Genomic DNA, 15,122 nt, shown 5'->3' with positions numbered 1-15,122 from the left:
TCAGGAAATCCCTATTACCGGTACAGGTATTTCACAGGAAATCCCTATTACCAGTACAGGTATTTCAAAGGAAATCCCTATTACCGGTACTGAATTTTTACATGCAGGAAATCCCTATTACCGGTACAGGTGTTTCTCAGGAAATCCCTATTACTGGTACAGGTGTTTCTCAGGAAATCCCTAAAAACCAATAGGTACAGAGACCTGATATTGGTCATGTGGCATGCTTGTGTAAGGGCTACCGAAATGAATGATCTTGACCCACATCAAGGTCACAGGGTCAAATAGGGTAAAATCTTTAAACAACTTCTGAATAACCAAGAGGCCCAGGGATTTAATATTGTGTAGCATGCTTGGCAGAATGGCTACTAAGTTTGTTAAAATGAATGCATGACCTTATTTTACATTCAAGCTCACGGGTCAAATAGGCTAAAATCTTTAAACGATTTCTCCCTAATAAACAAGAGGCCCAGGGAGGTGATATTGGGTCTATAACATGCTTCTATGAATTGCCACAGGTTTGTTCGGATTAATGGCCTTGACCTACTTCCAAGGTCACATGGGTTAAATAGGCTAAAATCTGTAAACAACATCTTAATAAACAAGAGGCCCAGGTAGATGATATAGATTCTGTATCATACTAGGGGAGAAGGATCACCAAGTTTTTTTCAAATAAATGACATTGAATTACATTCAAGGTCTTGGGTCAAATAGGCCAAAATCTTTAAATGACTTCTGCTCAATAACAAAGAGGCCCTGGGACTTATATTTTGTAGCATGCTTGTGTGAAGGGCTACCAAGTTGGTTCAAATAAATGACCTTGGCCTACGTTTAAGGTCACAGGGGTCAAATATGATAAATTAAAAAAGAAAAGAAAAGATTTTTTGATAGCCAAGAGACTCCCCAGACCCAACATTGGACCAATAGTATCCTGGAATGAAGGCTTACAAAATTTACCTGAATAAACTTAGCTAGCTTTCTCTGATAATTCAATAAAGTGGGATAATTCAATAAAGTGGGTATCAGCATTAGTTAGTATCTTCATATAAATAGCCTATTTCAACTTCAAAGTTGCTCTAGAAGGTTAAGCGATTCACAGGCCCAGGTGTCTTGTTTGTTTTAATTTCTAACCCCTGTTTTAGAAAGTATAGCTTCATGCTCTGTACCATAAGTGGTGAGTAATAGAACGTACATTTAAATTTCTGTATTAACAAGTGTTTATTTTAACGGGCTCCTTGGAAGCCCAGCTTCATGCCCCATTTATACCAAATGGAATCCCTTTCACCAAAGCATGCTACAGACCAAATCACTTCATTCCGACAGAAAGCATTTGCAAAATCTCCTATTGGCCCCTGTCCCTCAGTCCCCTAGGGTAGCAACCCCACCATTTGTAAAAGTTTGAATTCCCAACACCTAGGGATGCTTCAAATCAAATATGAATGATATCCAGTAGATAGTTCTGAGAGAAGAAGTCGTTTATAGCAATAGCCAAATCGGCCCCCCTCTCCTTCCCCTCTGAGGGGCCAGTCCCATCATTTGTTGAATTTTGAATCCCTACCATCAAGGGATGGTTCTTGTCAAGTTAGGTTAAATTCCAGTCAGTAGTTAAGAAGTTAAGAAATTGCTGACGGACTGACGACAGACACCACAGCAATTGCCCCCATAAGCTCACCTTGGTACTAACTGGACAACTGAGCTTAAAATTCATAATGATGCAGTTTTCACAATCAAAAAAGGATAAAATAAATCAATAAAAACAATATTACATTAATGGAATGAAGAAACAATTTATTAGCCATTAACAGCATTATAATGATATTCAACATGTACACAAAAGCCATAAATTATGGATTTACAGCAGGAGAAATATATATAATTATGTAACATTGTCTTTTTTGTATTAAAGAAATAAAATAGTGTGCTGTCACAAGGACTAAGTATATTAATATCAATATGCCTAGTAATAAGCCCACCCATACCTCAAATGAGTTTGATAGCAAATGCTACAACCTATTTCAATGCTCTGAAATAAGGCCAATTTCTGCATGAGTACTCATAACAAGTTAGATACTGTAACACTGATCCTCAGTCCTTATATAAAGGGTAGCATGTATACCTGCATCATTATGCACACATAACATAACCTGGTACAAGTATGTGGACTGTGTAGGCTGTTAATCTCACTTCACAAAGATTGTATTGAATTAAAACAATGGGTATTGGGCAACAGGCAAATGCCTTCACCCTTGGAGGCTGGTTATCTATATGCCATTCCCCTTTATGTCTTGTTTCAGGAATGTTCCTTATTTTCTTTTTCTTAATTCCTATGACAAACCAGGAACAAACTAAAACAGTTTCTAAGGAATGCTTGTAAAACTGGTAGCTCATGTACATTCTTTGTTTACTAATTTTATAACCCCAGAATAAGATGATAAGAGATAATCTAACGGAATAGAGAAACAGAACTATTTTGTGCACAATCAATTATAAGTATTGAATTATCTGTACAAGGAATTATTTATACAAAACACAAGAATTTCAAGGAAGTGGGTGTGTTGCCTGCACAGCAAGTTGGGTGATTACGAAGAAATAGATATATTTTTCACTTCAAGAAATAATGTTAAAAGTAAGCAAGGGCAGCATCATTCATATATGCTAGAAATTCAACAATACAGAGCAGGATCTTTCCGTAAATGAGCACGAGAAGAAGTTTGAGCTTAATCGACCCAAGAGAACTGGAGTTATTGCAAGGAAACAGACTTTCTATATACAGTGTCCTTGATCTTTGACCTTTGGACCAGTAAAAAAACAGTCCCATGCAAGCACTAGTGGTAAGGAAAAAAATGCATGGAAATGGAGTTTGATGGGCCCGAAGAAACTTCAGTTATCACAAGGAAACAAATTTTCTATTTTTATAGTAACAGTGACCTTCACCTCCAACCTTGGGACCTGAAAAGCAATCCCAAGCAAGCACTTTTGGCGAGAGATCTGCATGAAGTTTGGGATTGATCAGCCCAAGGAAACTGGAGTTACCACTAGGAAACAAATTTTCTTTTTTTAGTAACAGTGATCTTCGACCTGAAAAGCAATCAAAAGTAAGCTCTTTAAGTAAGAAAGATCTGCATGAAGTTAGAATTTGATAGGCCAAAGGTAACTTGAGTTATCACATGGAAAGGAATTTTAAAGTAAGTGACATTGACTGGACATTCAGACCTGAATAAGCAATCAAAAGTGAGCACTTTAGGTAAGGAAAATCTGTATGAAGTTTGAATTTAATCAGCCCAAGGGAACTTGAGGTATTGCACGGAAACATTTGTGTGGACGCCGTCACTGGCATCGACGATACATATATATTTGTCGCCTGCCTTTTGCAGGCGACACAAAAACTGTTTCCATACCTGCATCAAGCCTCCAGCTACTGGAGGGCAGCATCTAGTTTATAATTTCAATTGATTACAGTACACGAGGCTGCAGTAATACAAAGTTGTAAGATGTGCAATGTGAACAATTTGAATTTGAATTAAAGTAATGCTTATATACCCGAAACTAAAATCTCCAGTTTTGAAAAAAGTTTCTTCCCCTTGACACAGGTATATGTTGGTGCTGTTTGAGAATATTTCTACATGAATCAAACACATGTACAGGCAAGATGCTGAATACTTATCCTGAAGAAAAATGTTGTGTATGACTCAGAATAACATTGTCATGTCTTTTGCACTCTAGGAACAATCACAAGTTCAAATATAAAATATTTCCACTTTTATTTCATTGATACATACTGTAGTTAGTTTGGGATGTTCTCTGGTGATAATTAAAATGGTAAAAACCTGAAAGTTAAGATTGAGGTTTCTTTTTTTAATGTCGTCTGATTTGATGATTTTTCATCCATCTAAAAGATATATAATATCGTCTCAGGTGACCTATTCTAATTGCCTTTTGTCTACCATCGTGCGCCCCTAAACAATTCACATTTTCAACTTCTCCAAAACCGCTGGGCCTGAGGGGCACGGCCAAAAAGGGTCAAATTCACTAAAATTTCAAATCTTCTTCTCAACTACCAGGTATGGTAGAATCAAATACTCTTCACAGTTAGAAAGGTCTTAAGGTCATTTACCAAAATTAATAATTTCATGACCCTGGGGTCTCACATTTCTCCCTGGGGAGGGGGTAAACCTTACTACAGTTTATAAAGGGAAATCACATTTTTGAGCATTATTAGTTCCAACTGCCATTGGAAATAATACAAACTTACATCTATTATAATTGATTAAAATATATCAGTATGGGATGCCTGTTGTAAACTACATGTATATTGGCACTGACTGACCCCCAGGGGCTTATGGGCAGGGCCAAAAAGGGTCAAACTAACTGAATTTGAAGAAACTTCTTCTCAAAATCTTGACCTAAACAAGGTATAATAAAATACTCTTCATAGATGGAAGCTTTAAGGGTCTTAAGGTGCTTTATCAAAATTGTGAATTTCATGACCCTGGGGTCTTAAGTTTCCCCCGGGGAGGGGTTTAACTTTACTATAGTTTATATAGGGAAATCACATTTTTGAGCATTATTTGTTCCAATTGCCATTGGAAATAATACTACCCCGTAACTTAGTTAGAATTATCAGTATGGGATGCCTGTTGTATAAACTACACGTATATTGGCACTGACTGACCCCCAGGGGCTTATTATGGGCAGGGCCAAAAAGGGTCAAATTAGCTGAAATTTCAAGAAATTTCTTCTAAAGACCTAAATAAGGTAGAATTATATACTCTTCCTAAATGGAAGGGTCTTAAGGTGCTTTACCAAAATTGTGAATTTCATGACCCTGGGCAGGGGGTAAACTTTACTATAGTTTATATATATATTGAAATCACACTTTTGACTATCAATTGTTTGATTTCTATTGGGATTCATTCTAACTTTGTTAACATTATATATCAGCATGGGATTACAGCTTGATGGTATGCACATGTTGGCCCTGACTAACCCCCTGGGCTGATGGGCTTGGCCAAAAAGTGTCAATTAAATTAACTTATAAATATTTCAAAACTCAGGTGACGTTAAGGCCCATGGGCCTCCTGGTGAAATTCCCTATATGATAGCCCCCCGAAACAAAATGCTTCCATACAGTTTATGCAATGAATGTCTGCACTGTGTGCATGTATTACCTGTGAAGTATGAACAGCTATATGTCATTATGTTTTCATTTTTGCTGTGATGATTGACAATGACATTGCTTTTAAAAGTTGTCAACATAATTAACATATTTATATTATTACTATAAGAAACAATAACTGACCACAAAGACCGCTGACAGTACTGGTATGTCCTTGTATAAACTCATATATGATCATGTGCAACTTGTACAAATATGCTTACGTTATATTAAGATTGCTGTTGAGAGAACTTCCAAAACATTAAATTTCTGAAACCAAATTAAATGTAACAAGGAAATTAAATTAATAACATATCATGTTCTACAATATATGAGCAAAATAATTCTAGAGGCTTCCAAGTCATTTACAAACATTAACAAGAGATCCCAGAGGGATCTTGGCTCCCACCATTGAATGATATTTATTGGTTCTGTCAAACATTCTCTCTTCTTTTCCTCTCAATAATCTGATAACAAGAACAAATGGAACCTACATGTGAAGTCTGAGAAACACCCCAACAGTACTTTTCAAGAAATAGCAATAACAATCCTCAATTTTCAAAATCAGAGATGGCCGCCTGATGCAAAAATCTAAATTGAATTGCTAAGGGATCAGGGGAACCTACACATGAAGTTTGAGGAATATCTTTCCTGAAATAGCGATAACATACTTCAATCCTCGAATTCAAAGATGGTTGCCTTTTGACAATTTTATTTTTCTGATCAAAAATTTAAATTGAATTGGCACAACAAGGGACCAAGCTGAAGCTACACATTAAGTTTGAGAAATATCCCTCTGGTACTTTTCAAGAAAGAGCAACCACAAGGATTGCTTAAGGACAGACCACAGACGCAGGGCGATTTGAATATCCAACCATCTCATGATGTTGAACTAAAAATAGATTAATCAACATTTTAACATCTCATAAAATTTGAAGATTCAAGTAATTAAATACTTCTTCAAACTTAAACCATTACTATGTACAAATGTATCTCAAAGTGGCTGAATTTGTAGGTGATTTTTGGCTCCTACAGTTTCTGTATCAATACAAATTTGGTATTACAGACCTGTAATAACCATCTGTGCTCAGATATGTATACTAGGTATATGACTTTAAGAAAAAAAAAATTCACCTAGATGAACTTTAAAAAGTGCTGAATCCAAAAGGCTAAAGAATAAATCAACAACTAATCTAAATTTTGTTTTTCAGTTACCATAAAATATTTCCAGTAAAAAAAAATATTCTTAATGAACAACTGATTTACAGAAATTTTCCAAAAAATAACTCTGAAGTGAACGTCAATGTTATAATTACAAATCACCTTCAAATTGCCATTAATTATTCATGTACAGTAACATGTTACTCTTGGAGAAATCATATGTGGTAATAAATAAAATAAGGTATTATTGTAAACTAGAAAATGTGGAAATCTTATGTTACAAAAACCTTGGTGACTCTTACAAAAATAATCACTACACCTGCACTATTTCCATGTACGACACATCCTTCTGTATGAACCTATACAGATTCAATAATATGGCAGCATTTACTCAACATTACAATTAAAAACTGTCACTTTGTACAAAACAAAATTTATCACTAACAGTTATTAGCATCGTCTTATATAACAATATGACTGCAGCTAGTTTTACCATCACGACATCTCCATACATAGAATTGTCTAGAAGAAACTTACTCTTTTGAGTATCGTTTCTTTTGTAGCTTGAATTAGCTTATAATTAAGGTTGATTTGGAATCTTTGCATCCAGAATCATGAAAATGACTTAGATAATTATACACTATGAACATTCATTGTCATATAAAAACTATATTATATATGAGACTTGTGGCATTTAAAATCAAAGTCATCATTAATTGTGAAAACATTTTGATTCAAGATCTAAGTTGCTGCAAACTTTTAGCCGGTTAAGACTATTAATGACAATATATATATACTACAAAGGCCTGGCTGCTGTATCATATATAAATCTTCTTCAATGGATGCCAATTAAAGCAATTGCAATGCATTTCCAAAGCTAAATATTTATGTTTTAAAGGGAGACAAATCCTAGTGGTTAATGCGCACAAGTCTGTTCATGTAAAGACGTATATAGGGATCATTTAAACGACACAAGCATCTGTATTGTAGTATTCAATACAGTAATGTTACATTCGCACATTTTCTTGTAATCACTTTAACCAGATATTCTAGATCTGCTACCAGTAACTATAGTGTAAGTACCACAGAGTAAAAGTTATACTATGTACAACATTTACACACTGCTCTTCTGAAATCTTTGTCATCTAAACCTGGACATTTATGATGATTTGTCAATATATTCTCTGATCCACAAGTATGTGGGACATGAATCCCTATGCGACTCAAATTTGTGTGTTTTATCTTGTCATTGTGGCGGTCATATTGTGGGATCCACCATTTTTTTGTGATAGATGATCATGATGTGTTTGCATTTTGATTCACCAGTGTGACAGGTGTTGTGTGTAATTCAGCTTTATTGGGACTGACATTATGTTTTTATTAAACAGTTACTGTTATGGATGATATCATGTTATGTGTGATCCACTTTATGACAGACTGAGTTTTTCGCTTGAGTAAGAATTAGCTATATGCTGTTTATGACACTTCAGATGTGGCTTTGTTTCCACCATCATTGTGTGACAGGCGTCACATTGTGTTCTTTGTTTAAATGTTCATCCCTCTCAGCTTCGCTATAGAAGAAATTGTAACACATCGGACACTGTGTTGTGTGATATGTGAGCATTCCTTCAGAGAATTTAGGTACTTCGAGAGCTCTGAGTTCTCCACTGGACCCCGAACCAGTGGACTTAAAATTCAACTCTTTTTCACATACCTTATGGCGTTCTCGCATGTGCTTTCTTTTGGACATTTCATCACCGAAATACCCATTACAAAGTGGACATTTCACAAACTCACTGTATTGCTCTTCCTCCTCATGGCGGTCACGCTCAGCACGTGATGAAAATTCACTTCCACAAATACTACAGGCAAACAACAGAAGATTTGATGAGGATTTGTTGGGTGGACATGTTATTGATGAAGGTGATGATGATGATCTTTGATCATTTGTTTTTTCATATTTCAAGTTTGTATCTGATTCCATGTTATATTTCATATTAGTAGTGTTTTGTTTGTATGCTGAAAATTCTGATGGCGGACGATTGTATCCCTTCTTCCTGCGTCGTGAACTCTTTTCCTCATCCTCATCAAGCATCCCTTGCAACCTTGGAGAGTATGAATCATCCAGCTCACTTCTTCGAGATGAAGAGTCATCGCTTCCATCAAAATCTGACCCTACATCTGCCATTTCGGTGTAGTTAACTGGGTTTTTTCTTCCAGAAGACAGCCGTGTTGAATATGGTCCCTTTACTCTGTTCCTCTTCTCCAGTAATGTTCTTGTGAGCAACTCAAATTTACGATTGGCATGCTCCGTTGGTGTGAGAGCAGATCCAACTCTCATTGATGTTTCATGTGGACTGGTGACTGAAACATTTTCTCTTTCCTGGCTTTTTTCACCAGAAACATCTCCTGGAAATAAGTCTTGGAATGACACAAATGGAAGTCTGTAGACAAGGGAATTATCCTGATCTTCTCCTGTATTTTGCTGACTCACTGAAGCAGACGTTCCATTACTATTTCCACCACTTAACCTCTCTGTTGGTACACTACTTTTATAAGCTTCAGCTAAACTTTTCCCTTTGAGAATTTTTAAAAGAATTGAGTTTTTGGTTGTTTCTGATATCAAGCCTGAATCACAATTTCTACTCTGGTCAAGCTGTGATGAATCTATATCTGTGTCAATCTCCATTACTGGTTCACCGGGATCAGAATCTTGTGGTTCTTCTTTGACTGAAGTGACAGACATTTCCATTAGGCTCTCGGTACTTTCTGGCTGTGACTGGTAAAAATGTGTTGGAGTATTGCATGTGCTGGAAGTTTGACTATTTTCAACCTCACTGTTGTTTTCTTCTTCATTTTCTGTCTGCCATTTTGATTCAGTGTCCTCATTAGGGCTCCATAAAGGTTCTTCTTTGATTACTATGCCTCCAGGTAAAGTTTCGCTCATTGTTTGATTACTGCTACTTTCATCATTGTTTACACTGGACTCCTGCTCCTTGTCTGAAGGTTTCTGGTTGTATAGGCTGTCTTCACTCTTTTCTTTGATCGAGGTATAATCTGTAGATTCACTATCGTTGTCATCATCCTGTGTCACCGGGGATGCTCGTCTTATCTCGCCACGATCCAACTTTCTCTTTCGACGTATGCTGGTTTCAGAAGCTTGGATGTTTAGACTTTCTGCTGCAGGGATAGGTGGGACGGGTGTTGATGCTGTACTCATCGGAATCATCAACCCTGATAGAATGGATGCAACAGAAGCTGGTTCCTTGGGTTGTGTGGGTGTCACAGGATTCTCTACATCTTTCTTCAATACATCTTTACTCACAGAGCTCAAATACATGTTATCCTCCCCGCACAAGGTCTGGACCAGATACGGATATTTTTTCACAGATGTGTCATTTTTCAACCCTTCTGAACCTGATGCAGTAATGCTAATATCTGATAACTTTTCAGCACTCTCATCGGCTTGCCATGCTGACAAATCACCTCCTCCTTGCATTCGTATCAGCTTATTTAATTCAGTTGTATTCTTCCTTTTTCGTTTTGATTTTGGGCCCATGGACCAGATGTCTGTTACCTTACATATGTTTTGGTCACCATTTGCATCTTGTGATGACAATAATTCCGAAGTCTTGTTTTCAAAGTGCCCAAGTGTCTCGTGAATTTTCACCACATGGTTGTCAGTAGGTGTCAGAGCAACACAAATTAAGGCATCAACTTCAATGGGATTCTTGTACTTTTCCTGACAAAGACTCAGGACGGCTGTCTTTAACAATGAAGCGATCCTCTCTCGTTCCTTCATTCTGGCTACCTTTGTTTTGTTCACCATCGTCAAACCTTTCTCAGTGACTTCCTGCAAAAAAAAAAGTAACATAATAATTACCAGGACAAAGTACCAGTTATCCTTTTCTTAAAAACTTATTTATAACATACTGATTTTCTGCTTTATTTTGAAATTTACATTTACAGATAATTAAGAGATCTAATTAAACTATACATGTATACAAAGCAACTGCAAAAGCACAAATCTACCCACATCAATGGATAATCAACCCCAGACCTCTTTCATCATATGTTGAAATTACAGATCAATGAGATCATGATCAGAGAAGATTCCCTGATCTCATCAAGCTTTGGTTAAAATATGGTCAAGGCTGAGTAGGAGTAGAATTTAACACCTATATGTCCTAACTGTCTGAATTACACTATTTTTGTAAAAAGCGATCTGAATATAATATATCACTTAATTAGTGACCTTGTCCTTGACCTTGACACACTTTTCATAACACAAACTTATTCAGAGACCTGTATTATTCTACTCGACTAATAACCAAATTTTGGTCAAAATACATTAAATGATAATGAAGCTGGAAGAGCGCTATAGACAATTCAATGAATCAAAGTTCCCCACCGTGTGAAATTAGATGCCAAGAGGCTTGTTTCATGAGATACAGCTTTGACAAACTTTTTCTTTGATGTTGGTAAAAGGTCTAAATATAGGTCAGTGTGAATATATGATTGAGCTCAGACTGCAGGTCAAAGGTCAAAATATATCAAAAAAAAAAAATATGAACCGGTTGTCCTAAACAAGATCCCCAAAGGTCCCTCATCACTCACCTGGGTATTTCAGTAAATTATTGCAAAATAAACTAATCTAAGTTATACCAGGTATTTCAAATATTTTTCTACTTTTGAACTGCCTCTGGCAACAATAGTTCAAACGACAGGTTACCCAAATCCTGTTATTCTCAAAAAAGAAAAAGCAAAATTTGTTTTTGCTATATTCCCCTATTGGGCCCCCTTTGTCCCACCCCAACAGGCTCCTCACATCCTCCACTTATATACAACATTAGATTTTCTTTACCAAGTAATGCTCCAGACCAAATTTCACCAAAATGCATTCAGTTGTTCAATACTAGTAGGGATTTAAAGGATTAACCTCAATTTCCCCTACTGGACCCGCCCCTCCAGCCCAATAGTAGCCACACCCTCCATTTATACAACGTTTGATCTCCTTTGCATAATAATGCTTGAGATCAAATTTCATCAAAATCCATACAGGAATTCAGGACTAATAGGTATTTGAAGGATTTACCTCAATTTCCCCTATTGGGCCCCACCCTTCCAGCCCTAGGGGAGCCACACCCACCGTTGATACGTTTGATCTCCTTTGCCCAATAATACTGCAGACCAAATTTCCTCAAAAGCCATTCAGGCATTCAGGACTTGTAGCAATTTAAAGGATTTACCTTAATTTCCCCTATTGAGCCCCATCCACCCTGCCCCAGGGGAGCCACACCTTCTGTTTTTCCTTTGCTCATTTATGCTCCAGACCAAATTACATCAAATTCCATTCAGGCATTCAGGACTAGTAGCGATTTAAAGGATTTTTATGCAATTTCCCCTATTGGGCCTCGCCTCTCCCTTCCCAGGGGAGCCACACCCTCGCTTTATACGTTTCATCTCATTTGCCCAATAATGCTCCAGACCAAATTTCATCAAAATCCATTCAAGTGTTCAGAACCAGTAGGGATTTAAAGGAAATGTTGATGGATGACGCGATGACGGATGCTGCACCATGGCATATTAGCTCATCGGGCCAGGTGAGTTAACAATATCAACCATGTCAAATATTTTAGGAGATAGAGCCAGGACATATTTTTCATTTGCTGTAGTTATAGGTTAAAGGTCAAAATGAAGGTTAAAGGGACCAAATTTTGTTACATGACACCTCACCTATGTGATACCATGCTCCAATTAATATGAAGTTCCAGTATCAAGTATATATAGCATATAGGATATGGTGTCCGGAAAGGCAGAAAGACACAATGCAAATGCAAAAATTTATATAGCCCCCCCCCCCCCCTGCAATTCTCAGTGGTCATGCTGTGGGGTATAACAACATTTGGCAAAGATGAACACATGATCATCCACATGTAAATATAATTATAAGTAAATTTCTTTTTTTTAAAGGAAATTTATAATAGCACTAGAATTCCATAGTGCCTGAATGCGTGAAACAGTGTCATTTTGGTAAAATTTCATGGTCACCATATATAGAAAACATAAATGTTTTCTGTTGGTTGCAAATTAACTACACACAACAACTTAAGTCATATTTAAGAAATATGGATGTATTATGAATGTATAATACAAAGTATTGTATGCGGATACTGTATATTATATATATCATACATGGAATTTGACACGAGGATCAAACTCAAACTGTAAAAATAGACTCAAACCGTAAAAAAATTGTTTGTCAAGTTTTACACTGATCAGATGTAGCAGGTGGCAACAAATAATACAGTTATATATACCAGGTAATACAAATTTCATATGCAGTGATCGATTTTCTTAACCTTATTGCAAAGAGGCCTGTACCTTTTCCATTGGCAAATGTGGCAGTATTTTCTTAATTTTGGGTAAAAATGTACTTTCTCCAATTCATGCTCAAACATAACAATCAAATCTGTGTTTATTTATATATTTATAAATATAAATAAGGACTAGTATATTTATTACACTGGCTTGTGAAAATAATATGTGAAATGTATATAATTATTGATCAACATTTCTTCATATTAATTAACAATTACATATGTAACCCTGGTAAACACTAGCCGCAATATATCGCTCGACTAGAGAGATCTTCTCTTTAGCTTGATGTGTTGAGCGTAAGACTAGTAAGCCAGAGGTCCCGCGTTCGATCCCTAGCGGAGGCAGTGATTTAAATTTAATTAATCCTGCGCTCTGTTACATTGGAGCCCATGTGTAGGGACTCGGGAATGATACTCATCGCTGCTTGGGAAGGGATCGATGTTACCCCGGGAAAACTTGAGGACAAGTCCTTTCCTGGAGGGGGAGACCGGGGAGTATATATTGTAACCATGATAATACTAGCCGCAATATACTGCTCGGCTAGAGAGATCTTCTCTTTAGCTCGATCGGTTGAGCGTACTACTAGTAAGCCAGAGGTCCTGGGTTCGATCCCTAGCAGAGGCAGTGATTTAAATTGAATTAATCTTGCGCTCTGTTACACATTATACAAGGAAACTAACATTTTCTCAAAATTGAAAAAATAAAGCAAATTTCTCAAGGGGATATTTCATTTGACCCCAATGTAACCACATAAAATCACTGATATGTGCAGAGGGCTACCACTCCAGAAAAAAATAGAATATTGACAAAGCATCCCAACTTGGATGTATTAAAGCCATTGTAATAAATTAAAGCTACGTACTAAGCTACAAGCAGTTGTTAAAAAATATGGAAAACATTAATTATGAGAACTCCAAGCAAAACAAACTTATTGAATATTAGCTAATATGGGCAAAGTGACATACTTATATTAGTTACAAATATGTGTGGCAGACAATGCAAGCAAGCAATATTGTGAAAAATCAGCTGGAAAACAGTAAATATAGATAATTTCCTTTGTGCAAAGGGCCATAACTCCAGGAAAAAATGGAATATTGATCTGTATTTCAATTATATTCAAAGTTACATATTGATGTGGCAGATCATGAAATAGTTGTGAAAAAAGTCTGGAATTATACCAAACTGTGCCTCAGATGACAACTATCAAACAATGATGCAGGATATATGTGAAAATAACCACTAAGTGTCCACTAATGCTTTGCAGGCAACAATAACAATTGTTAATATTTGTAAACTTAATTTATTTTCCAACACTTGAAACGAAGTTTTATTTCAAACTTCTTCATATATTTAGTCGTTTTTAGCCTGGGTAGGACTTATTAAATATCTTTACTATAGGTCATAATCAATCTGAAGAATTTAAGCATGCTAAACACCTTTGGACCACACGTGTACATATATAGAGGATATTGAATGTACAATATGATGTCAAATAAGAATACATTCCATGTACATCTGTAAATTATAGGTAAGGGAAGATATTTTTTGATTATTTAAACCAGAAATTAATAAAAAAAATATGACTGCAACAGGCATTCATTAAATGATTTTCTAAGAGTTTTGAGCACACAGCTATAGGTAGTTGATTTTAAATATTACTGACAAACTAGCAGCTGTACGTGTACATTAACAGATACATTTAGTTTTTACTAAACATATTTTTGTAACAGCCTAGCTGTATTTGAAAACATGACATGCTAATTAAATCACAGGCGTCTGAAGTTCTGACAGTAAACCGAGATATAATACCATATAAAAAATAAGAGTATCTACTATAAAAAAAGAACAGTTCTTTTTTATAGTAGTCTAGATACTCTTATTTTTTATATGGTATTATATCTCGGTTTACTGTCAGAACTTCAGACGCCTGTGATTAAATATGACTATATTTTAATTCGACTATGTGATCAGATCTCTGGCAGTTATAATATTAGTTTGAAGGAAACTGCTAAATCATAGCAACAGGACGATACATTTTGATATTTCAGAAGTGACCTTGAAATTATAGATTTTTGGAGACAAACAGGCGATGTTATTCATCAATGATCGGTGTATTTGGTAGGTTATACACAGCTGTAAACAAATAGTCCAGTACTGTATTTACAGACAACAGTTGTACGTGACCTGCCGACATAAAAAGAATAATGTCAAAATGGCGGAAGGTGAACTTACCTACTGGTCAAGATCATTCGGCAAATTCAACGGTTTAAACACACAGAGTTGTCATGGAAACATCTCAGTCGTCTCAGCGAATCGAAGTATCAACAAATAAAATTGTTTGTGTTACGTAAATTGAAGAAAATACCCTCTACGGATAGAATTCATACAACACTTCGACCTCACCTTTCCCTCGCCTGCTGACCTA

The 15,122-nt window shown here is 36.2% G+C and overlaps 1 protein-coding gene across 1 annotated transcript; it reads right to left on the bottom strand.

Annotated features, from left to right (window-relative positions):
* Positions 1 to 5,291: 5,291 nt before the first annotated feature.
* LOC117329406 lies at positions 5,292 to 15,122 on the bottom strand. Its single transcript, XM_033887349.1, has 2 exons — positions 14,930 to 15,122; positions 5,292 to 10,169 (listed from the first exon to the last, which is right to left on the bottom strand). Exon 2 carries the CDS (start codon positions 10,143 to 10,145, stop codon positions 7,827 to 7,829), a length of 2,319 nt encoding a protein of 772 aa, XP_033743240.1. The 5' UTR covers positions 10,146 to 10,169; positions 14,930 to 15,122; the 3' UTR covers positions 5,292 to 7,826.

Source organism: Pecten maximus, chromosome 6, assembly GCF_902652985.1.
Source record: "Pecten maximus chromosome 6, xPecMax1.1, whole genome shotgun sequence".
Taxonomy (NCBI): Eukaryota; Metazoa; Mollusca; class Bivalvia; order Pectinida; family Pectinidae; genus Pecten; species Pecten maximus.
The sequence above is the reverse complement of the archived record's forward strand: the minus strand, read 5'-3'. Positions and strand labels throughout refer to the sequence as shown.

Bases quoted from the DNA above. Each gene is read 5' to 3' on its own strand.
- LOC117329406 (XM_033887349.1), bottom strand. From the start codon at position 10,145: ATGGTGAACAAAACAAAGGTAGCCAGAATGAAGGAACGAGAGAGGATC.